The following is a 24,913-nucleotide window of genomic DNA, read 5'->3' as shown; positions in this document are numbered from 1 at the left end:
TCCCCTTTACCCCCGCTAACCACTCAGCTTTAATCATCTGGAACCTCTCGACCCTGGCTGTAAAAATATTCAAAAGCTCTGCTTTGACCCTGACCCTGCTCCTTTGAGGGAATTCTACACTCTGACAGAAAAATAAGGCCTCTTCCCTATTGAATGATTGATTTTGAAAGTTATTAATTCCCCCTCAAGATGAATTATCCTTTCTACATCCGTTCCCTTTAAAGAAAGGGGTTACATCCGTGGACAAAAATGAAAGTTCTGTCAGCACTGGATATCTAAAATAAACAGAAAATGCTGAAATGCTCAGTAGGTGAGGCAGCATCTGCCGGGAGAGAAACGGGCCCAGCCTTCATCGGAAGTAGTAAAGCCAATCTTCTCAGTGTTGATCTTTCTTCTTTCCCTTGGAGTACAAGCCTTTGATAACCTCCTGTCTCTGTTGTCTAAAGTCAGTGGTATGGTTGGAGTTCAAAAATGTTTCTGTGATAAGTCTATAAAATATGGGAGTAGAATTAGGTGACTTGGACCATCAGGTCTGCTCAGCCATTTCATCATGGCCAATCCATTTTCCTTCTCAGCCCCAATCTCCTGCACTCTTTCCCGATATCCCTTTATGCCCTGACCAATCAAAAATCTATCAACCTCTGCCTTAAATATCCCCAATGACTTGGCCTCTACAGCAATCAGTGGCAACAAATTCCACAGATTCACCACTCTTCAGCTGAAGAAATTCCTCTTCATCTCTATTCTAAGAGGATGCCCTTCTAAATTTTAAGGCTCTGCCCCCTGTTTTAGACTCTCCACATCCACTCTATCTGTTTCCTCTGGTCCTGGACTCCCCCACTATAGGAAACATCCTCTCCACATCCACTCTATCTGTTTCCTCTGGTCCTGGACTCCCCCACTATAGGAAACATCCTCTCCACATCCACTCTATCTGTGTCCTCTGGTCCTAGACTCCCCCACTATAGGAAACATCCTCTCCACATCCACTCTATCTGTGCCCTCTGGTCCTAGACTCCCCCACTATAGGAAACCTCCTCTCCACATCCACTCTATCTGTGCCCTCTGGTCCTAGACTCCCCCACTATAGGAAACCTCCTCTCCACATCCACTCTATCTGTGCCCTCTGGTCCTAGACTCCCCCACTATAGGAAACATCCTCTCCACATCCACTCTATCTGTGCCCTCTGGTCCTAGACTCCCCCACTATAGGAAACATCCTCTCCACATCCACTCTATCTGTGCCCTCTGGTCCTAGACTCCCCCACTATAGGAAACATCCTCTCCACATCCACTCTATCTGTGTCCTCTGGTCCTAGACTCCCCCACTATAGGAAACATCCTTTCCACATCCACTCTATCTGTGTCCTCTGGTCCTAGACTCCCCCACTATAGGAAACATCCTCTCCACATCCACTCTATTGTGCCTGTTTCATGCTTGCCTGTGCTAGAACTTCCTTGGTGTCTCAGTTAAAGCAGTCTTCCTGTACAGAGATCAGCGACCGTGGACCATGTCTGCGTACGGCCTGTTGCCGTTCTCATAAACAAGTTGAGAGTTTACATCCTGTAGTTCTTGCTGCAGTCTCCATGGGTGTTTCTGCACAAAACGTTGCTTTTGGTGCTTGTCTGTGCTGGTACCTTGGTCTTTTTTTTTTAACAAAAATACATTTATTGGACATTACAATACTACAACAAGCACAGAGACAATATTAGTGACTAACGCATCTACCAAGACAAACTGTTCCCGTCTCTGTTGGGGACGGCATTTATCTTCTGCGATGCCCAATGTTCCATGGTCAATGGTCAAGCTGGGCGGAGAGGTCTAGGCCCAGAGCGTATCGCTGTGCCGAGGGACGATCTGGTGTTTGGACAATTTAAACACCGGTCCAGGTAGACGGGGAAGGGAGGGTGTCGGGCCGATATCGCTCTCCCTCCCGCGATGATCACCCCTCTCTCCGCGGCACTGAGGCTGCGAGACAGCTCCGGCTGCTACACGCTTGGTTTCTGTCAGCTCCCCGGCCATTTGCTCCGCTAATATGATGGACTGAGGCCGAGGCTTTGGGCCTACTCCGGGCTGGTCCGGGAATTCGGGTCTGAAGGCACAATTTGGCTCGGAATGCTGTTGCCCGCTTCTACCGTCTGCATGATTTGTTCTGTGCTTTGCTCCTTCTCTGCGCATTGGGGGTTGGTCTTACTTTTTTTTTTGAAATGGTTTCTTGCCTCTTTTAAGCAGACAGATCTCAAGGTTGCGATCCCCATGGTTACGGGCACAGGAGTACCCCCGGAACAAATGCCAGGCCGTCCGTCTGGGCGTTGGCCTCTGCTGCCAGCTTCCAGGACCCGCCGAGGGAGCTAGCCCCATGACAAAGCTGGCACAGACAGCCTCCTGTGCCTCTAACAAACAGGAACTGCCAGATTTGTCTTTGGGTTGGACGCAGCCTAATAAATCTGCGCTCCTTAATAAACCTGACACTGTGCAGTTTGTTGGTGAACTGAACAAATCTGATTTTGTTCGTATCAAATGTCAAAGGTAAAGCCAAAGGCAGTTCTCCTTTCATGGATCAGATCGCCTCAATCCGCTCGATACAATGAACTGAAAACTCGCCTTTCCTGCTCCACAGGTTGTGAGGAGTTTACTGGCGAGGCTCGACCTACAGAACAGCCGTAATCATTATGCTCTCTTCGAACAGACCAGGAGGGACGAGTCGCTGGTGGGGGACGACACGATCGTGGCCGACGTCCTGACCAGGTTTGAAAAGTAAATATCCGCCAGCGTGTAACGTGCACGGTCCTTGTGACTATTTCAGAAGTTTGGCGTTGTGCGTTCTAGATGGTGTGAGGCACAGACAGATCCTCGACTTCCTCACATTATGACCCCAGTCAGTTTGGATCAGCAATGATCTCCATCGGCAGGGGTGCATCACCAGGCTCTGTGCTTAGCCCCATCCACTCCACTCGCTTTACACTTATGACTGTTTTACCTTGCCAAGTTTGCTGCCAGCCGTGTCAAATGTGGTGATGAATCAGCAGGAGACTGGAAATCTGGCTCAGTGGTGCCACAACAGCAGCCTCTCACCCAACGTCAGCAAGACCGAGGAGCTGATTATTGACTTCAGGAGGTCCGTGAGCCACTCCTCATCGGGGGATCAGAGGTGGAGGGGGTCAGCAAACTTTAAATGCCTCGGTGTTACCCTTTCAGAGGACCTGCCCTGCCCAGCACGCAAGTTCAGTTGCGAAGAAAGCACAGTAGCGCCTCTACTTCCCCGGGAGTCTGCAAAGGTTCGGCGTGACATCTAAATGAACAGGCAGTTGAAGTGGTCCCTCATGATGGGCTGAATGGCCTGTTTCTGTGCTGTACTTTTCTATGACTCTGAAACTTTGACAAACTTCTGGAGTTGTGTGGTGGGCAGTGGTTGGTGTGGAAACACCAATGCCCTTGAACGGAAAATCCTACAATAAGTGGTGGATATGGGCCAGTCAATCGGGGGGGAGCCCTCAGCACCACTGAGCACATCTACACGGAGTGTTGTCGCAGGAAAGCAGCGTCCATCATCAGGGACCCCCACCACCCAGGCCGTGCTCTCTTCTCACTGCTGCTATCAGGAAGGAGGTACAGGAGCCTCAAGCCCACACCACCAGGTTCAGGGACAGTTATTACCCCTCAACCTTCAGGAAGGAGGTACAGGAGCCTCAGGGCCCACACCACCAGGTTCAGGGACAGTTATTACCCCTCAACCATCAGGAAGGAGGTACAGGAGCCTCAAGCCCACACCACCAGGTTCCGGAACAGTTATTACCCCTCAACCATCAGGAAGGAGGTACAGGAGCCTCAGGACCCACACCACCAGGTTCAGGGACAGTTATTACCCTTCAGCCATCAGGAAGGAGGTACAGGAGCCTCAGGACCCACACCACCAGGTTCAGGGACAGTTATTACTCCTCAACCATCAGGAAAGAGGTACAGGAGCCTCAGGGCCCACACCACCAGGTTCAGGAACAGTTATTAACCCTCAACCATCAAGAAGGAGGTACAGGAGCCTCAGGTCCCACGCCACCAGGTTCAGGAACAGTTGTTACCCCTCAACCATCAGGAAGGAGGTACAGGAGCCTCAGGTCCCACACCACCAGGTTCAGGAACAGTTGTTACCCCTCAACCATCAGGAAGGAGGTACAGGAGCCTCAGGTCCCACACCACCAGGTTCAGGGACAGTTATTACCCCTCAACCATCAGGAAGGAGGTACAGGAGCCTCAGGACCCAAACCACCAGGTTCAGGGACAGTTATTACCCCTCAACCATTAGGAAGGAGGTACAGGAGCCTCAGGTCCCACACCACCAGGTTCAGGAACAGTTATTGCCCCTCAACCATCAGGAAAGAGGTACAGGAGCCTCAGGACCCACACCACCAGGTTCAGGAACAGTTATTACCCCCTCAACCATCAGGAAGGAGGTACAGGAGCCTCAGGACCCACACCACCAGGTTCAGGGACAGTTATTACCCCTCAACCATCAGGAAGGAGGTACAGGAGCCTCAGGTCCCACACCACCAGGTTCAGGAACAGTTGTTACCCCTCAACCATCAGGAAGGAGGTACAGGAGCCTCAGGTCCCACACCACCAGGTTCAGGGACAGTTATTACCTCTCAAACATCAGGCTCTTGAACCAGAGAGGATAACTTCACTCGCCCTATCACTGAACTGTTTCAAGGGCTCTTCATCTCATGTTTATGATATTTATTGCTTATTAATTCATTATTATTATTTTCTTTTTTGTATTTGAAGAGTTTGTTGTCTTTTACACCCTGTTGGGTGTGGTCTTTCGTTGACTCTCTCGCATTGTATTTACTGTGTATGCCCGCAAGAAACGAATCTCAGGGTTGTGTAGATGGTGACATGTAGTTTGATAACAAACTTACTTTGAAAGTTGACAGGGAGGAGGCTGTTATCAACGGGAGGGTAGAGAGTGGGGAAGCAGAGAAGGTACCAACTCCACACAGACAACAGCAGGTCGCTGGCACTGTGAAGCGCTTTGATTTGGGATGCTGCCCTCATTGGCGTGGGAATGGGCAGATCCACGGCAAAGTCGCTCAACGAAAGGGGAATTTAACTTTCCCCAGTGATGACTTGGAGTTGCATCGGTGCAGAGCTTGAGGTCTGCGTAGAGATGCAGAGTGACAGTGCTAGACAATATAGAAACAGGCCATTCAGTCCATCTTCATGACAACCAAGGTACCTGCCTGAGCTGGTCCCATTTGCCTAAACTTTCGACCATAAGATACAGGGGCAGAATTGGGCTATCATGTCTGCTCCACTATTTCATCATGGCCGATCAAATTCTCCCTCTCAGCCCCAATCTCCTGCCTTTTCCCTGTATCCCTTCATGCTCTGACCAACCAAGAAACTACCAACCTCTGCCTTAATCCTCTCCAGATTTTCTTCGAGGCCCAATGACGTGGCCTCCACAGCTGTCTGTGGCAAAGAATTCCACAGATTCACCACCCTCTGGCTAAATAAATTCCTCCTCATTTCCGTTCTAAAAGGACACCCCTCTATTCTGAGGCTGTGTCCTCTGGTCTTAGACTCTCCCACCACAGGAAACATCCTCTCCACATCCACTCTATCTGTGCCCCCTGGTCCTAGACTCACCCACTATAGGAAACATCCTCTCCACATCCACTCTATCTGTGTCCTCTGGTCCTAGACTCCCCCACTATAGGAAACATCCTCTAAACATCCACTCTATCTGTGCCCTCTGGTCCTAGACTCCCCCACTATAGGAAACATCCTCTCCACATCCACTCTATCTGTGTCCTCTGGTCCTAGACTCCCCCACTATAGGAAACATCCTCTCCACATCCACTCTATCTGTGTCCTCTGGTCCTAGACTCCCCCACTACAGGAAACATCCTCTCCACATCCACTCAATCAAGGTCGTGCTCTATTCGATAGATTTCAATGAGGTCACTCCTCATTCTACCGAATCCTCTGGTCCTAGACTCCCCCACTATAGGAAACATCCTCTCCACATCCACTCTATCAGTGTCCTCTGGTCCTAGACTCCCCCACTGTAGGAAACATCCTCTAAACATCCACTCTATCTGTGTCCTCTGGTCCTAGACTCCCCCACTATAGGAAACATCCTCTAAACATCCACTCTATCTGTGCCCTCTGGTCCTAGACTCCCCCACTATAGGAAACATCCTCTCCACATCCACTCTATCTGTGTCCTCTGGTCCTAGACTCCCCCACTATAGGAAACATCCTCTCCACATCCACTCTATCTGTGTCCTCTGGTCCTAGACTCCCCCACTACAGGAAACATCCTCTCCACATCCACTCAATCAAGGTCGTGCTCTATTCGATAGATTTCAATGAGGTCACTCCTCATTCTACCGAATTCTAGTAAATATGGCCCAGAGCCAAAGACACTACTCATAATTTTGTACACCTCCATCAGATCTCGCCTCAATCTTCTACATTCCAAGGAATAAAGTCCAAACCTTTCTCCCAAATGACCAGCCTGAGAATCATTTTCTTGCCGGCATTCACGGTAACTGCAAAGAAAGACGATAGAAAGAGTGCGTAAAATAAAACGGAGCAGAGAAACAAAGAATCGAAGAGCACAAACAGCAAATTGTGCAAACAAGGACAGAAAAAAAACTAAATAACAAAATAATATCGATAACATAAGTTGTAGAGCCTCTGAAAGTGAGTCTTTAGGGTGTGGAATCAGTTCAGTGTTGAGGTGAGTGAAGTTATCCATGCTGGTTCAGGAGTCTAATGGTTGAGGGGTAATAACTGTTCCTGAGCAGTGGTGTGGGCCCTGAGGCTCCTGTACCTCCTTCCTGATGGTTGAGGGGTAATAACTGTTCCTGAACCTGGTGGTGTGAGTCCTGAAGCTCCTGTACCTCTTTCCTGATGGTTGAGGGGTAATAACTGTTCCTGAACCTGGTGGTGTGAGTCCTGAGGCTCCTGTACCTCCTTCCTGATGGTTGAGGGGTAATAACTGTTCCTGAACCTGGTGGTATGGGTCCTGAGGTTCCAGTACCTCCTTCCTGATGGTTGAGGGGGTAATAACTGTTCCTGAACCTGGTGTTGTGAGTCCTGAGACTCCTGTACCTCCTTCCTGATGGTTGAGGGGTAATAACTGTTCCTGAATCTGGTGGTGTGAGTCCTGAGGCTCCTGTACCTCCTTCCTGATCATGAAAGAGGAGTCATTGTGTGATTGCCCAGGATGCGAAATGCAAATGAGAGGATGCAAATCCCACGCTATCTAACATTGTGACTGACTGTCAAGTCTGTATTTGAATGTGACCAGGTCGATGTGCTGATAGCACGGCCAGCCGCATCCGTGCATCTGGTAGTAATCTCTGTTCCTTTTGCAGATTCTCCGCGAGCGTGGCTGAGGCCGAGTCTGAATGCAGACTCTGTTTCAAACTGTTGTGCTTCCTGGAGCCAGACCGCGGCCCGGCCAACAACGTGGAGCTCCGCATTTTCTTCGAGCAGGTAAATCAGAACCGGGTTCAACATCACCGGCATACGGCCTGGAATCTGTAGTCTTTACCGCAGCAGTACAACGCAATGATGGGGGAAATCCTGTGAATTACTGTAAATAATAGATATATTAAACAGTTAAATAAGTAGTGCAAAAATAAAAAAAATAGTGAGGTAGTGTTCATGGATTCAATGTCCATTCAGAAATCAGATGGCAGAGGGGAAGGAGCTGTTCCTGAATCGCTGAGTGTGTGTGTCTTCAGGCTCCTGTACCCCCTCCCTGATGGCAGAGGGGAAGAAGCTGTTCCTGAATCGCTGAGTGTGTGTGTCTTCAGGCTCCTGTACCTCCTCCCTGATGGCAGAGGGGAAGGAGCTGTTCCTGAATCGCTGAGTGTGTGTGTCTTCAGGCTCCTGTACCTCCTCCCTGATGGCAGAGGGGAAGAAGCTGTTCCTGAATCGCTGAGTGTGTGTGTCTTCAGGCTCCTGTACCTCCTCCCTGATGGCAGAGGGGAAGAAGCTGTTCCTGAATCACTGAGGGTGTGTCTTCAGGCTCCTGTACCTCCTCCCTGATGGCAGAGGGGAAGGAGCTGTTCCTGAATCGCTGAGTGTGTGTGTCTTCAGGCTCCTGTACCTCCTCCCTGATGGCAGAGGGGAAGAAGCTGTTCCTGAATCGCTGAGTGTGTGTCTTCAGGCTCCTGTACCTCCTCCCTGATGGCAGAGGGGAAGAAGCTGTTCCTGAATCGCTGAGTGTGTGTCTTCAGGCTCCTGTACCCCCTCCCTGATGGCAGAGGGGAAGAAGCTGTTCCTGAATCGTTGAGTGTGTGTCTTCAGGCTCCTGTACCTCCTCCCTGATGGCAGAGGGGAAGAAGCTGTTCCTGAATCACTGAGGGTGTGTCTTCAGGCTCCTGTACCTCCTCCCTGATGGCAGAGGGGAAGGAGCTGTTCCTGAATCGCTGAGTGTGTGTGTCTTCAGGCTCCTGTACCTCCTCCCTGATGGCAGAGGGGAAGAAGCTGTTCCTGAATCGCTGAGTGTGTGTCTTCAGGCTCCTGTACCTCCTCCCTGATGGCAGAGGGGAAGAGGCTGTTCCTGAATCACTGAGTGTGTGTCTACAGGCTCCTGTACCTCCTCCCTGATGGCAGAGGGGAAGAGGCTGTTCCTGAATCGCTGAGTGTGTGTGTCTTCAGGCTCCTGTACCCCCTCCCTGATGGCAGAGGGGAAGAAGCTGTTCCTGAATCGTTGAGTGTGTGTCTTCAGGCTCCTGTACCCCCTCCCTGATGGCAGAGTGGGAGAAGCTGTTCCTGAATCGCTGAGTGTGTGTCTTCAGGCTCCTGTACCTCCTCCCTGATGGCAGAGGGGAAGAAGCTGTTTCTGAATAATTGAGTGTGTGTCTTCAGACTTCTGTACCTCCTTCCGCATGGTAGCAATGAGAAGAGGGAATGTCCTGGGTGGTGAGGGACCTCAATGACGGATGCTGGCTTTTGGAGGCATTGCTCCTTGACGATGTCCTGGTTGCCGGGGAGGCCAGTACCCACGATGGAGCTGACTGAGTTTACAAGTTTAAATTCCTCGCGGAATATTCTGGAGGACCGAGAACCAAGAACTCTCTGCACCTTATTTAGATCCGTTCAGCACCCCCTCGCCATACCAGACGGTGATTCCACCAGTTAGAGTGCTTTCCACAGTACATCTGTATAAAATCTGCGAGTGTCTTTGCCGTCATGCCAAACCTCCTCAAACTCCTGATGAAATGGAGCCGCTGTGGTGCCTCCTTTGAAGCTCCATCGGTAGGTTGGGCCCAGGTTAGACCCTCAGAGATTCTGACACCCTCGACGAGGGCCAGTGTGAGGTAGTGAGTTACCTTCACCCTGCGCAGTGTTAGTGACTGGCTTTGTTTCTGGTGCAGGCCCATGAGATGGTGGTGAAAGGGTGCCTCCCCGCGCCCGACGAAACGTTGCACACCCTGGCCGCCCTGAGGTTACAGTTCACCTTCCGGGACTTCAGCCCCCACGCACCCCTGCCCAGACTCCAGGAGCTGTTCCCCGTCAGCGCCCTCCGCTCCAGGCTCACGCAGGCGAGGAAGCTGCTGCCGCCCGCCGGGGTCAGGAAGGGGCGGGGGCACCTGCTGCCAGAGACGCTGGCGAGGAGCCTCTGGGGGGACACCGGCCACAAGCAGAGACTGGAGGAGGAACAGACGCTGCGGGTTCAGCTGAAAGAGGAGAGCACCGCCACAATGTCCTCCATCGTGGAACAGTGGAAACGGCTTCAGGGCATGGGCCAGGTGGACGCCATGACGGCCTACCTCAGCATCCTGAAGCAGTGGGGGGTGTACGGAGCCAGCCTGTTTGAAGTGCAGCTGTTCACGGTAAGTCCACTGTCCGAAGCTCTGCTTCCCCACTGATGCCGAGTTTCAGGAGCAATCACACCCACTCCCCCCGATCTAATCTCAGAGTCTGGCACCAGCAGCTTCCTCTGCGCGGGCATCACATTCCCTCTGGAGAAAGGGCAACAGTGAGGGTTTAGCAGGATCTCCAAGGTAGTAAACTCCGGATTACTCCCGGTGCCAAGTGCTGGTTTGGGCAGGGATTGAGGGAAGGCAGCATGTTCCAGTACAGATGCCCGTGTGGCCGTTCCCCGCAGTGATAAGTATTCCGCTGTGGATATTGTTGAGGGGCGAGGGGGGGGGATCTGCGACCACCGGATCTCCAGCAGCGAGTCTGGCATTGTTGCTCAGGAGGGAAGGGGAGGAGAAGAGGACTTCAGTGTGGCAGAGGATTCCGTAAGACGCGAGAGTCTGTGGACGCGATAGAAACACCCAGATGGCACGTTGCCTCCCAGGTACCAGGGTCAGGGACGTCTCGGTTCGGATCCACGGCACTCGCGAGGGGGAGGGGGAGCAGCCGGGAGTCTTGGTACATATTGGCAGTAATGTGACTTAGGAGGAAAAGGGAGGAGGTCCTGAAGAGGGAATTTGGGCAGAAAGCTGAAAAACAGGACCTCCAGAGCAGTAATCTCTGGATTGCTGCCAGTGAGGGTAGGAATGGGATGATTTGGTAGATGAGGAACTGGGGTTCAGATTTGTGGATCATTGTGTCTCTTCAGGGGAAGGTACGACTTGTACAAAACGGACAGGTTACACCTGAACCCAAGGGGGAACAATATCCTTGAGGGCAGGCTTGTTCGATCAGTTGGGGAGGGATTAAATTAATTTGGTAGGGTAGGGGCCTGGGAACGGGAGTGGTGGAGCTGAGGATGGGGCTGCCAGTTGGCTGTGGACAGGTGCCATGTGCAGTGAGACTCTCAGGAAGGACGGGCAGATGATGGGGCAAAATTGCAGCCGGTGGGATGAGTTGCAGTGTAAGTATCGAAACGGACGATGAATACAGGACTGAAGGTGTTATATTTGAATGCACACAGCATACGGAATAAGGTCGATGATCTTGTAGCACTTTCTGGAGATTGTCGGGTGTGACGTTGTGGGCATCACTGAGTGAAGATCATAGCTGGGAAGCTAATGTCCAAGGATACACATTCTATCAAAAGGACAGGCAGGTACACAAGAAGGGTGGACAGTGCTCTGTTGGTAAATATGAAATCAAAAGTTTAGAAAGAGGTGACAGAGTCGGAAGGTGTTGAACCTTTGTGGGTGGAGCTGATGAACTAAAAGGGTAAAGACCCTGATAGGAATTGTATGCAGGCGGTAGCCAGGATGTGGGTTACAAGATAGAAAGGGCAATTTTCCGAAAGTCATGAGGGATTTCAATATCTAGATAGATTGGGAAAATCAGGTTAGTGCTGAATCCCTACAGAGGGAATCTGTAGAATGCTTATAAGATGTCTTTTTAGAGCAACTCCTGGTTGAGCCCCACCGGTGGGGTGGGGGTGGGGGGTTGGTCAGATATTTTGGATTGGGTGCCGTGTAATGAACCAGATTTGATTAGGGTAAAGGGTAAAGGAACCCTTTGGAGACAGTGATTGGCTTCACCCTGTAATTGGAGAGGGAGAAGCTGAAGTCAGATGTATCAGCACTACAGTGGAGTAAAGGGATTTACAGACACATGAGAGAGGAACTGGCCAAAGTTGATTGGAAGGGGACACTAGCAGGGATGATGGCAGAGCAGCAGTGTCCGGAGTTTCTGGGAGCAATTCAGAAGGTGTAGGATAGATATATCCCAAAGAGGAAGAAGTATTCTAAAGGAAGAATAAGGCAACAGTGTCTAACAAGGGAAGTCAAAGACAGCATAAAAACACAAGAGATGGCATATAACACAGCTGGCATATGATATAGCAAAAGTTAGGAAAGTTAGAGGATTCAAAAGCTTTTTTAAAAAAAACACAAAGCAACTAAAAAAGCCATAAGGAGAGAAAAGATGAAATATGAAGCTAAATTTGCCAATAACATAAAAGAGGCTACTATAGAACCATAGAACATTACAGCACAAAAACAGGCCTTTTGGCCCTTCTTGGCTGTGCCGAACCATTTTTCTGCCTAGTCCCACTGACCTGCACCTCGGCCATATCACTCCAAACCCCTCTCATCCATGTACCTGTCCAAGTTTTTCTTAAATGTCAAAAGTGAGCCCGCATTCACCACTTCATCTGGCAGCTCATTCCACACTCTCACCACTCTCTGCCTGAAGAAGCCCCCCCCCCCAATGTTCCCTTTAAACATTTCCCCCTTCACCCATGACCTCTGGTTTTTTTCTCCCCTGGCCTCAGTGGAAAAAGCCTGCTTGCATTCACTCCATCTATACCCATCATAATTTTATACACCTCTATCAAATCTCCCCTCATTCTCCTACGCTCCAGGGAATAAAGTCCTAACCAATTCAACCTTTCTCTGTAACTCAGTTTCTCAAGAACCGGCAACATCCTTGTAAACTTTCTCTGCACTCTTTCAACCTTATTAATATCCTTCCTGTAATTAGGTGACCAAAACTGCACACAATACTCCAAATTTGGTCTCACCAATGTCTTATACAACCTCACAATTACATTCCAACTCTTACACTCAATACTTTCATTTATAAAGGCCAATGTACCAAAAGATCTCTTTACAACCCCATCTACTTGTGACGCCACTTTTAGGGAATTATGTACTCCCAGATCCTTCTGTTCTACTGCACTAAAAGTTTTTTCAGATAGACAAAAGAGCAAAAGGGGCAAGAGTGGATATCGGATAGCTGGAGAGGTAGTAGTGGAGGACAAGGAAATGGCGAAGGAACCTTAATAAGTATTCGCGTCATTCTTCACCGTTGAAGATACAAGCAGTATGCCAGAAATTCAATGCCAGAGTGTCAGGGGGCAGAAGTGAGTGTCACTGCTATTACCAAGGAGAAGGTGCTTGAGAAGTTGAAAGGTTTGAAGGTAGATAAGTCACCTGGACCAGGTGGTGTAAACCCCAGGGTTCTGAAAGAGGTGGCTGAAGAGAGTGTGGAGGCATTAGTAATGATTTTTTTAAGAATCACTAGATTCTGGAATGTTCCTGGAGGGCTGGAAAATTGCAGGTGTCACTCCATTCTTTAAGAAGGGAGGGAGGCAGAAGAAAGGAAATTATAGGCCAGTTAGTCAGAGGTTGGAAAGATGTTGGAGTCCACTATTAAGAATGTGGTTTCAGGGTACTTGGAGACACATGATAAAAGTGGCCAAAGTCAGCAAGGATCCCTGAAGGGGAAATCTTGTCTGATAAGTCTGTCAGAATTCTTTGAAGAACTAACAGGCAGGATAGGCAAAGGAGAATCATGAGATGTATCTCCTGTGAGGATATCAGTCCCATCCTGCTCCCCATGGGACCGGTTCCCCTGTGAGGATATCGTTCCCATCCTGCTCCCAATGGGACTGGTTCCCCCGTGAGGATATCGTTCCCATCCTGCTCTCAATGGGACCAGTTCCCCCGTGAGGGTATCAGTCCTGTCCTGCTCCCAATGGGACCGGTTCCCCTGTGAGGATATCGTTCCCATCCTGCTCCCAATGGGACCAGTTCCCCCGTGAGGGCATCAGTCCTGTCCTGCTCCCAATGGGACCAGTTCCCCTGTGAGGATATCGTTCCCATCCTGCTCCCAATGGGACCGGTTCCCCCGTGAGGGCATCAGTCCTGTCCTGCTCCCAATGGGACAGGTTTCCCTGTGAGGATATCATTCCCATCCTGCTCCCAATGGGACCGGTTCCCCCGTGAGGATATCGTTCCCATCCTGCTCCCCATGGGACCGGTTCCCCCGTGAGGATATCGTTCCCATCCTGCTCCCAATGGAACCGGTTCCCCCATGAGGGTATCAGTCCTGTCCTGCTCCCAATGGGACCGGTTCCCCCGTGAGGATATCAGTCCTGTCCTGCTCCCAATGGGACCGGTTCCCCCGTGAGGATATCGTTCCGATCCTGCTCCCAATGGGACCGGTTCCCCCGTGAGGATATCAGTCCTGTCCTGCTCCCAATGGGACCAGTTCCCCCGTGAGGGTATCCATCCTGTCCTGCTCCCAATGGGACCGGTTCCCCCATGAGGGTATCCGTCCTGTCCTGCTCCCAATGGGACCGGTTCCCCCATGAGGGTATCCGTCCTGTCCTGCTCCCAATGGGACCAGTTCCCCCATGAGGGTATCAGTCCTGTCCTGCTCCCAATGGGACCGGTTCCCCCTTGAGGATATCAGTCCCGTCCTGCTCCCAATGGGACCGGTTCCCCCGTGAGGATATCAGTCCCGTCCTGCTCCCAATGGGACCGGTTCCCCCATGAGGGTATCAGTCCCGTCCTGCTCCCAATGGGACCGGTTCCCCCGTGAGGATATCGTTCCCATCCTGCTGCCAATGGGATCGGTTCCCCCATGAGGATATCGTTCCCATCCTGCTCCCAATGGGACCGGTTCCCCCGTGAGGATATCGTTCCCATCCTGCTCCCAATGGGACCGGTTCCCCCGTGAGGATATCGTTCCCGTCCTGCTCCCAATGGGACTGGTTCCCCCATGAGGATATCAGTCCTGTCCTGCTCCCAATGGGACCGGTTCCCCCATGAGGATATCGTTCCCATCCTGCTCTCAATGGGACCAGTTCCCCCGTGAGGGTATCAGTCCTGTCCTGCTCCCAATGGGACCGGTTCCCCTGTGAGGATATCGTTCCCATCCTGCTCCCAATGGGACCAGTTCCCCCGTGAGGGCATCAGTCCTGTCCTGCTCCCAATGGGACCAGTTCCCCTGTGAGGATATCGTTCCCATCCTGCTCCCAATGGGACCGGTTCCCCCGTGAGGGCATCAGTCCTGTCCTGCTCCCAATGGGACAGGTTTCCCTGTGAGGATATCATTCCCATCCTGCTCCCAATGGGACCGGTTCCCCCGTGAGGATATCGTTCCCATCCTGCTCCCCATGGGACCGGTTCCCCCGTGAGGATATCGTTCCCATCCTGCTCCCAATGGAACCGGTTCCCCCATGAGGGTATCAGTCCTGTCCTGCTCCCAATGGGACCGGTTCCCCCGTGAGGATATCAGTCCTGTCCTGCTCCCAATGGGACCGGTTCCCCCGTGAGGATATCGTTCCGATCCTGCTCCCAATGGGACCGGTTCCCCCGTGAGGATATCAGTCCTGTCCTGCTCCCAATGGGACCAGTTCCCCCGTGAGGGTATCCATCCTGTCCTGCTCCCAATGGGACCGGTTCCCCCATGAGGGTATCCGTCCTGTCCTGCTCCCAATGGGACCGGTTCCCCCATGAGGGTATCCGTCCTGTCCTGCTCCCAATGGGACCAGTTCCCCCATGAGGGTATCAGTCCTGTCCTGCTCCCAATGGGACCGGTTCCCCCATGAGGGTATCCGTCCTGTCCTGCTCCCAATGGGACCGGTTCCCCCGTGAGGATATCAGTCCTGTCCTGCTCCCAATGGGACCGGTTCCCCCGTGAGGATATCAGTCCCGTCCTGCTCCCAATGGGACCGGTTCCCCCTTGAGGATATCAGTCCCATCCTGCTCCTAATGGGACCGGTTCCCCCATGAGGGTATCAGTCCCGTCCTGCTCCCAATGGGACCGGTTCCCCCGTGAGGATATCGTTCCCATCCTGCTGCCAATGGGATCGGTTCCCCCGTGAGGATATCGTTCCTATCCTGCTCCCAATGGGACCGGTTCTCCCATGAGGATATCATTCCCATCCTGCTCCCAATGGGACCGGTTCCCCCGTGAGGATATCGTTCCCATCCTGCTCCCAATGGGACCGGTTCTCCCGTGAGGATATCGTTCCCATCCTGCTCCCAATGGGACCGGTTCCCCCGTGAGGATATCAGTCCTGTCCTGCTCCCAATGGGACCGGTTCCCCCATGAGGGTATCAGTCCTGTCCTGCTCCCAATGGGACCGGTTCCCCCGTGAGGATATCAGTCCCGTCCTGCTCCCAATGGGACCGGTTCCCCCGTGAGGATATTGTTCCCATCCTGCTCCCAATGGGACCGGTTCCCCCATGAGGATATCGTTCCCATCCTGCTCCCAATGGGACCGGTTCCCCCGTGAGGATATCGTTCCCATCCTGCTCCCAATGGGACCGGTTCCCCCGTGAGGATATCGTTCCCATCCTGCTCCCAATGGGACCGGTTCCCCCGTGAGGATATCGTTCCCGTCCTGCTCCCAATGGGACTGGTTCCCCCATGAGGATATCAGTCCTGTCCTGCTCCCAATGGGACCGGTTCCCCCGTGAGGATATCGTTCCCATCCTGCTCCCAATGGGACCGGTTCCCCCGTGAGGATATCGTTCCCATCCTGCTCCCAATGGGACCGGTTCCCCCGTGAGGATATCAGTCCCGTCCTGCTCCCAATGGGACCGGTTCCCCCGTGAGGATATCGTTCCCATCCTGCTCCCAATGGGACCGGTTCCCCCGTGAGGATATCGTTCCCATCCTGCTCCCAATGGGACCGGTTCCCCCGTGAGGATATCAGTCCCGTCCTGCTCCCAATGGGACCGGTTCCCCCGTGAGGATATCAGTCCCATCCTGCTCCCAATGTGATGGTTATTTCCGTTTACCAGCATTATACAGAACCTGATTTTAAGACTGGCGAATTACCGTTACAGACAACTTCGGGGAGCATGGCTGAGACTCGGTGTTTGGCCATCGACGCAAAGACTGTTTCTCTCTACAAGCCAGGAGATATCGAATCCATGGAGAGCTTTGATTACCACCAGATTTCATCATTCGAGACGACTGATAAGAAAACACTTAAAATTACTCTGAACAAAAGGACTTTGTTGCTCGAATCCTGCAAGGTATTGTCAACAATATCTGACAGATCACCCATCTCTGATTTAATAGATACAGGTGCAGAAAGTCACCTCATCTCCTCAAACCTCCTCAGCTGCCACAGCTCCTCTTGCCCACGACCTTTGACTCCCCTGAAACCCATCGTTCTAATGTCATACCTCACAATCCTCGGCTCTGTCAATCAGACAATTCCAAAGAATCACCTCAGAAGACATAATTCCTCATATACAAGACCATAAAACAAACGGCCATTTGGCCCATCGAATCTGCTCCACCATTTCATCATGGCTGATCCATTTCCCTCTCAACCCCATTCTCCTGCCTTCTCCCTATAACCCTTCACTCCCTGACTAATCAAGAACCTGTCAACCTCCACCTTAAATACACCCAATGACCCGGCCTCCACAGACACCTGTGGCAACAAATTCCACAGACTCACCACTCTCTGGCTAAATGGATTCTGAGGCTGTGCCCTCTGGTCCTGGACTCCCCCACCATAGGAAACATCCTCTCCACATCCACTCTATCTGTGTCCTCTGGTCCTAGACTCCCCCACTACAGGAAGCATCCTCTCCATGTCCACTCTATCTGTGCCCTCTGGTCCTGGACTCCCCCACTATAGGAAACATCCTCTCCACATCCACTCTATCTGTGTCCTCTGGTCCTAGACTCCCCCACTACAGGAAGCATCCTCTCCACGTCCACTATATCTGTGCCCTCTGGTCCTAGACTCCCCCACTATAGGAAACATCCTCTCCACATCCACTCTATCTGTGTCCTCTGGTCCTAGACTCCCCCACTATAGGAAACATCCTCTCCACATCCACTCTATCTGTGTCCTCTGGTCCTAGACTCCCCCACTATAGGAAACATCCTCTCCACATCCACTCTATCTGTGCCCTCTGGTCCTAGACTCCCCCACTATAGGAAACATCCTCTCCACATCCACTCTATCTGTGTCCTCTGGTCCTAGACTCCCCCACTATAGGAAACATCCTCTCCACATCCACTCTATCTGTGCCCTCTGGTCCTAGACTCCCCCACTATAGGAAACATTCTCTCCACATCCACTCTGTCTGTGTCCTCTGGTCCTAGACTCCCCCACTATAGGAAACATCCTCTCCACATCCACTCTATCTGTGTCCTCTGGTCCTAGACTCCCCCACTATAGGAAACATCCTCTCCACATCCACTCTATCTGTGTCCTCTGGTCCTAGACTCCCCCACTATAGGAAACATCCTCTCCACATCCACTCTATCTGTGTCCTCTGGTCCTAGACTCCCCCACTATAGGAAACATCCTCTCCACATCCACTCTGTCTGTGTCCTCTGGTCCCAGACTCCCCCACTATAGGAAACATCCTCTCCACATCCACTCTATCTGTGTCCTCTGGTCCTAGACTCCCCCACCACAGGAAACATCCTCTCCACATCCACTCTGTCTGTGTCCTCTGGTCCCAGACTCCCCCACTATAGGAAACATCCTCTCCACATCCACTCTATCTGTGTCCTCTGGTCCTAGACTCCCCCACTGTAGGAAACATCCTTTCCACATCCACTCTATCCGTGTCCTCTGGTCCCAGACTCCCCCACTATAGGAAATATCCTGTCCACATCCTCTCTATCTAGTGCTTTCAACATTCGACAGGTTTCAATGAAATCCCCCATCATTTTTCTAAATTCCAGTGAGTACAGGCCCAGAGTCATTGAACGCTTGTCATATTTGTAGAAATCCCTTCCACAGGCAGCTATGGAGGCCAAGTCTTTATGTATATTTAAGGCAGAGTTTGATCGATACTTGATTGGTCAGGGCATCAAAGGGATAAGGGGTGGGGCGGGGGGAGAGGGTGGAAGACAGGAGATTGGGGCTGAGAGGGATAATGGATCAGACTTGATGGACCAAATGGCCTAATTCTGCTCCTATATCTTATGGTCTTATATGACAAGCCTTTCATTCTCATGGACCTCCTCTGAACCTTTTCTAATGTCAGTACATCCTTTCTTAAATAAGGGGCCCAAAACTGCCCATAATACTCCAAGTGAGGCCTCTCTAGTTTCTTATAAAGTCTCAACATTACATCCTTGCATTTATATTCTAGTCCTCTTGAAATTAATGCCAACTTCGTATCTGCCTTCCTCACCACAGACTCAACCTGCACGTTAACCTTTAGGGAATCCTGCACGAGGACTACCAAGTCCCTTTGCACCTCGGATTATTGAATTTTCTTCCCGTTTAGAAAATAGTCTTTACTTTTATTCCTTCAACCAAAGTGCCTAATCTTACATTTCCTGACAATGTATTCCATCTCTTTGCCCACTCTCCTAATCTAAGTTCTTCAGCAGACTCTCTGTTTCCTGCCTCTCCACCTATCTTCGTATCATCCGCAAACTTAGCCATAAAGCCATCAATTCCATCATCCAGAACGGTCCCTACACTGACTACACTACTGAACACTGCCAACTAATCTGTAAAGGTTCCCTTTATTCCCACTCTTTGCCTCCTGCCAATCGGCCACACTGCTTCATCCATGCTTGTGTCTTTCCTGTAATACCATGCTCTTAACTTGTGAAGCAGCCTCATGTGTGGCACCTTGTCGAAGGCCTTCTGAAAATCCAAGTACACAACATCCAACGATTCTCCTTTGTCTATCTTGCTTGTTTTTTACTTCAAAGAATTCCAATAGATCCGTTTGGCAAGATTTTCCCTTGAGGAATCTATGCTGACTGGTCTATTTCATCGTGTGCCTCCAAGTACATGCTGAACAATTGACTCCAGCATCTTCCCATCCACTGAGGTCAGACTAACTGGCCTATAATTTCCTTTCTTCTGCCTCCCTCCCTTCTTGAAGGGTGGGGGTGACATTTGCAAATCTCCGGTCTTCTGCAACCATTCCAGAATCTTGTGATTCTCGGAAGATTGTTACTAATACCTCCACAACCTCTTCCCAGAAATGCTCTTCCGAATTGCTTCATGAAACTTTAGTCGCTGCTGCTCTGCTGTCATCCCTGCTAGTGTTCCCTTCCAATCAATTTTGGCCAGCCACATATCTCTGTAATTCCCATTACTCCACTGCAATACTGATACATCTGACTTTAGATTTCCCTCTCCAATTACAGGATGAATTCTATTAAATTATATCTCTTTATCCTGGACAGAGCAGTGCAGTGCCTCACTGTCTCACAGCCCAGAGAACTGGGTTCAATCCTGACTGAACTGGTCTCATACGTGGAGTTGGCATGTACAATTTTCTCTGTACGGTTTCAACTTCATCTTTCCTGTAGGTAGATGGCCAAAACAGCACACGATACTCCAAATTAGGCCTCACCAATGTCTTACACAACTTCAACATAACATCCCATCTCCTGTACTCAGTACACTGATCTATGAAGGCCAATTTGCCAAAAGCTTTCTTTATGATCCTGTCTACCTGTGACACCATTTTCAATGAATTATGAATCTGTTTTCCCAGATCGTTCCGTTGTTCCACACTCCTCTGTGCCCTACAGCTCTCTGTGTAAGACCTATCCTACCAAATTCCCTGTATTAAATTCCATCTGCCACTTTATCAGCTGGTCCAGATCCCACTGCAAGCACTGTCCACTACACCCCCAATCATCCGCAAATTTGTTGATCCGGTTAGCCACATTATCATCCAGATCATTGACATAGATGACAAACAACAACGGACCCAGCACCAATCCCCGCATCACACCACTAGTCACAAACCTCCAGTCAGAGAGGCAACCATCTACTCCCACTCTCTGGCTTCTCCCACAATGTCTAATCCAATATACTAGCTCATCCTGAATGCCGAGCGACTGAACCTTCTTGACCAAACTCCCAAGGGCCTCGATGAAGTCCATGTAGACAGCATCCACCGCCTTGCCTTCATCCACTTTCCTGTAACTTCCTCAAAAAACTCTACGATTGCCTAGACATGACCTACACCTACCATGCATGAAGCCATGCTGACTATCCCTAATCAGTCCATGTCTATTCGAATACTTGTATATCAAGTCCCTCAGAATACCTTCCAATAACTTTCCCACTACTGATGTCAGGCTCAACGGTCTACAATTTCCTGGTTTATCCTTCAAGCCTTTCTCAAACAACAGAACCACGTTGGCTATCCTCCAGTCCTCCGGTGCCTCACCTCTAACTATGGGGTGGTGTAAATATCCGCACTTGCCTCCCGCAGGGTCAGAGGGAGCACCTCGTCAGGCCCTGGGGATTTATCCACCCTCATTTGCCTCAACAGTAAACCTCTCCTCCGTATTCTGTACAGGGTCCATGACCTTGCCTCTGCTTTGCCTCACTTCTGCAGACTCGTCCATTTCCCCAGTAACCACAGATGCAAAACTCCATTTAAGATCTTCCCATCTCTTCCAGCTCCACGCGTAGATTACCATTCTGATCTTCCAGAGGACCAATTTTGTCCTTTTACGTCTGTAGAAACCCTTCGGAATTCTCCTTCACCTTGTCTGCCAGAGCAATGTCATCTCTACTTTTAGCCCTCCTGATTTCCTTTTTAAAGTGTTCTCTTGCAGTTCCACACGGATGTCAGTTGTTCCTGCCTGCCTATACCTGCTCTGTACCGCCTTCTGTTTTTAACTCAATATCTCTCGAAAACCAAGGTTGCATAAAGCTGTTATCCTTGCCTGTATCCTGACAGGCACATGCAAGCTTTGTACTCTCAAAATTTCACTTTTGAAGGCCTCCCACTTACCAAGTACAGCTTTGCCAGAAAGCAGCCCGTCCGAATCCACACTTGCCAGATCCTTTCTGATGCCTCCAACGTAGTATCTCAACCCGAGGACCAGACCTACCCTTTTCCATAATTACCATGAAACTAATGGCATTGTGATTGCTAGCTGCAAGGTGCTCCTCTGTACAAACCTCTGTTATCTAGTATCACACTCTTCCTAGTTGGGACTTCAATCTACTGTCCTGAACACATTTGACAAACTCTTTCCCATCCAGCCCTTTTAAAGAATGGGAGTCTCAGTCAATATGTGGAAAGTTACAATTACCTTCTATCTCCTTCTCTTTCTTCCATGGCCCGCTGGTCCTTTCCTATTAGATCCCCCCTTCTCCAGCTCTGGATCTCTTTCACCAATCGACTTCCCAACTCTTTACCACCCCTCCCCCCTCCAGGTTTCTCCCTCCCCTCCCCCCCACCCTTCTAATGCTGACTCCTCATCTCTTTATCCCCAGTCTGCTGGGGTGTCTCAACCCGAAACATCGACCGTACACTTTTCACAAGATCACAAGACAGAGGAGCAGTAGGCCATTCAGCCCATCGAGCCTGCTCCACCACTCCACCATGAGCTAAACTATTCTCCCATCATTCCATTTTCCGGCTTTTTCCCCATATCCCTTGACAACCTGACTAAATAGATACCTATCAATCCCCTCCTTAAACACCCTCCTTTTCCATAGACGCTGCCTGGTCTGCTGAGTTCCTCCAGCTTTCTGTGTGTGTTGCTCCTCTCCTATCAGATCCTTTCTTCTCCAGCCCTTGACCTTTCCCACCCATGTGGCTTTTCGTATCACCTTCAAGCTACCCTCCTTTCCTTCGCCCTGCCTTTTAATTCCATCCTTCCCAGCGGAGGGTCTCGGCACAAAACGTCAACCCATTTATGAATCTCTATGGATGCTGCCTGGCCTGCTGAGTTCCTCCAGCGATTTGTGTGTGTTGCTTTGTATTTCCAGCATCTGCAGAATTCCTTGTGTTTGCTATAACAAACTTTGTTTCTTGCAACAGTCTTCGACCTCTCTACAAATTTGCTCCTCTAAATGCCTCAGACTGTTAGGTAGTCTATAATATAATCCCATTAACCTTTCTTATTCATCAGGTCCACCCATAATGTCTCCCCAGACAATCTCTCCAGCCTGTCCTGACTGAGCAGTGCCACGTTTACCCTGACCCTTCTCCTTTAATCCCTTACGATTACCATCCACTCCACCGGGTACTCTCAGAACCTTGCACATTACAGCAAGAACAGCTTTAAGTTATAAAAAAAACACTCTTCACCCCACCAAACTGCTCCAAGTAATCACTCGTCAAATGAAGAATACCAAAATTTTCACCAGCAAACCTGGAAATAAGGCATTTGGTTCCTTCATCCAAAGCACAGAACACCACAGCCCAGAAACAGGCCCTTTGGCCCATCTGGTCTGTGCCGAACCATTAATCTGCCTAGTCCCATTGACCTGCACTGGACCACAGCCCTCCATAACCCTCCCGTCCAAATTTCTCCTAAATGTTGAAATCGAGCTGGCATGCACCTCTTGCGCTGGCAGCTTGTTCCACACCCTCATCACCCTCCAAGTGAAGAACTTCCTCCTCATGGCCCCCTTAAACATTTCACCTTTCACCCTTAACCCATGACTCGCCCAACCTCGGTGGAAAGCAAAAGCCTGCTTGCATTTAGAACTGACTCTGCCCAAAATTATGTCCAGCGTGCCATCTTTAACATCCCCTCTGCTGTTTGTATGTAACGTAGCGGGAATTAATTCAGGAGGTTACTGATGTGGGGGGGAAAAATACATTTTCAGAATGATATCTGTAGACACCAATTTATTTTTGATCTTTAGGCCCGTGAGATTTCTCAGCTGATGAAGATATACAGCACCCATCATTGCAGAACATGGACCCGAGCTGGCTGCCATCCCACAAAACCCAGAACCACAGGGGCCTTGCCCAACACTCCCCAGCGGGTCCAGTACAAGGACTTTAGCACAGAGCAGACTTTTACCTCAGGAGGCATGTGACGCAGGAAGTACAACGGGAGAGAAAGCCGCTTTTCTTTTGGCGAGATGGTCCCAGTCTATTGCCCTGCCACACCAGCACATCCAAAACTCACCTCTCTGTGCCTTCTATTCTTCCCAACCGCTTCCGCACGAGCTGCTGGAGAAGAGTGGTCCGTTTTAGGGAAATCCGTCGGTACCAGGTGTCCTCGGGATCTCCGTGGTCTCTATGGGTCGTGCCCCAAGATCCAGGAAATTCAAACCGAAGATCCGACAAAGAGCACAATTTTTTAAAAATGTCTTTTTTAAAAATATATATTTTAAAACGCTAGGTCACAGAGTAGGAATGGTATTAAACTACCACGAACACAGAAATAGTTTTAAAAAAAAGAACATTTCCTCAAAGACTGGGCAGTGGGATAAGCACATCGCTCTGAACCACAATCAGTGCACAGGAGGAGATGTTATGGAGAGACGGCCCACGGCACCTGGTGCCTCAGCATAACCAAATCCGTGAAACACTACAAATTGCCAGCTCCAAATCTCTGAAAAGTGACTTGAGCTGGAACCGGACGAGCTGATGTGCTGAAAGTGAAGAGGACTGAGGCTGGAATGTCACAACCCGTGCCCGGCGGAAATCTGGGGGAAGAAAGGAGAAATTGGGAATTCCACTCTTCCCGATGTGCCTTGTTTTAACCTGGCAGTTGAGTCAATCGCTCCCACGGTGAAGAACTCCAGGCTCAGTCAGTCTGGAACTAATTAATTATTTCATCTGGCACAGTCTCGACGGCGTGCAGGAAATCGTGTGGAAGCCCTGGGTAACAGATTGCACTAACTTACATGAGTCCGAAGCTGCTGTGAGCATCCCTGGGCCTCGGAGTCTAAAGCTGCTGGCAGCTTTCCTTTTACAAAACCCTTCCCTTTGATTGTAAATTTGCTCCATAAAACAAAAGCTTTTTTAAAGAAAAAATTAACTCTCAGCATTTCCTGTCTCACCCAATGTCCATGTAATGCACTGTACTGTACAGCTGAACATGGGTGCATTATGTAAAGGATTTTCTGATTAAAACAACTGACTATATTGTTAACTGCATTGGCTTTGTCAGTGGCCCTCAAGATCCACTCAGATGCACTTGCTGACCAGGCCCAGTGCCACGTTGTTGGAGTTCCAGCAGGTCACAGAGGGTGGGCTCTGCTGGGAAGTGGAGGGCGAGCAGCAACCAGATAGGGTAATTTTCCATCCTCTTTATCGGGGATTTGAGATCGCAGCAGCTGCTGGACAGAGTGTACAGCGCGGAATGTGCCCCGACTGAGCCCCAGCCTAATCACACGGGGCAATTTACAACGGCCAATTAACCTATCAAGCAGAATGCCTTCGGACTGAGAGGAAACCCCACCTGGACGCAGGGAGAAATAGCCCCACCATTCAATAAGATCATGGCTGATCTCCACCT

At 50.4% G+C, this 24,913-nt stretch overlaps 1 protein-coding gene across 2 annotated transcripts in view; it reads left to right on the top strand.

Moving 5' to 3' along the window:
- The window catches only part of plekhh3 (pleckstrin homology, MyTH4 and FERM domain containing H3), a 52,517-nt gene extending 27,970 nt beyond the window's left edge, over positions 1-24,547 (top strand). Inside the window, exons 9-13 of one of the 2 annotated variants that reach the window (XM_073071835.1) lie at positions 2,622-2,749; positions 7,384-7,504; positions 9,397-9,855; positions 16,522-16,713; positions 23,307-24,547. In XM_073071835.1, coding sequence (XP_072927936.1) covers positions 2,622-2,749; positions 7,384-7,504; positions 9,397-9,855; positions 16,522-16,713; positions 23,307-23,483 — 1,077 coding nt within the window. In that variant the 3' untranslated portion in view covers positions 23,484-24,547. Of the gene's footprint in view, positions 1-2,621; positions 2,759-7,383; positions 7,505-9,396; positions 9,856-16,521; positions 16,714-23,306 lie in introns of both variants that reach the window. The other variant, XM_073071833.1, reaches the window with a different exon arrangement.
- Positions 24,548-24,913: the final 366 nt, after the last annotated feature.

The sequence above is a fragment of the Hemitrygon akajei genome, chromosome 18, assembly GCF_048418815.1.
Source record: "Hemitrygon akajei chromosome 18, sHemAka1.3, whole genome shotgun sequence".
Classification (NCBI taxonomy): Eukaryota; Metazoa; Chordata; class Chondrichthyes; order Myliobatiformes; family Dasyatidae; genus Hemitrygon; species Hemitrygon akajei.
Note: the sequence above shows the minus strand (reverse complement) of the source record. Positions and strands in the feature narration are given on the sequence as shown.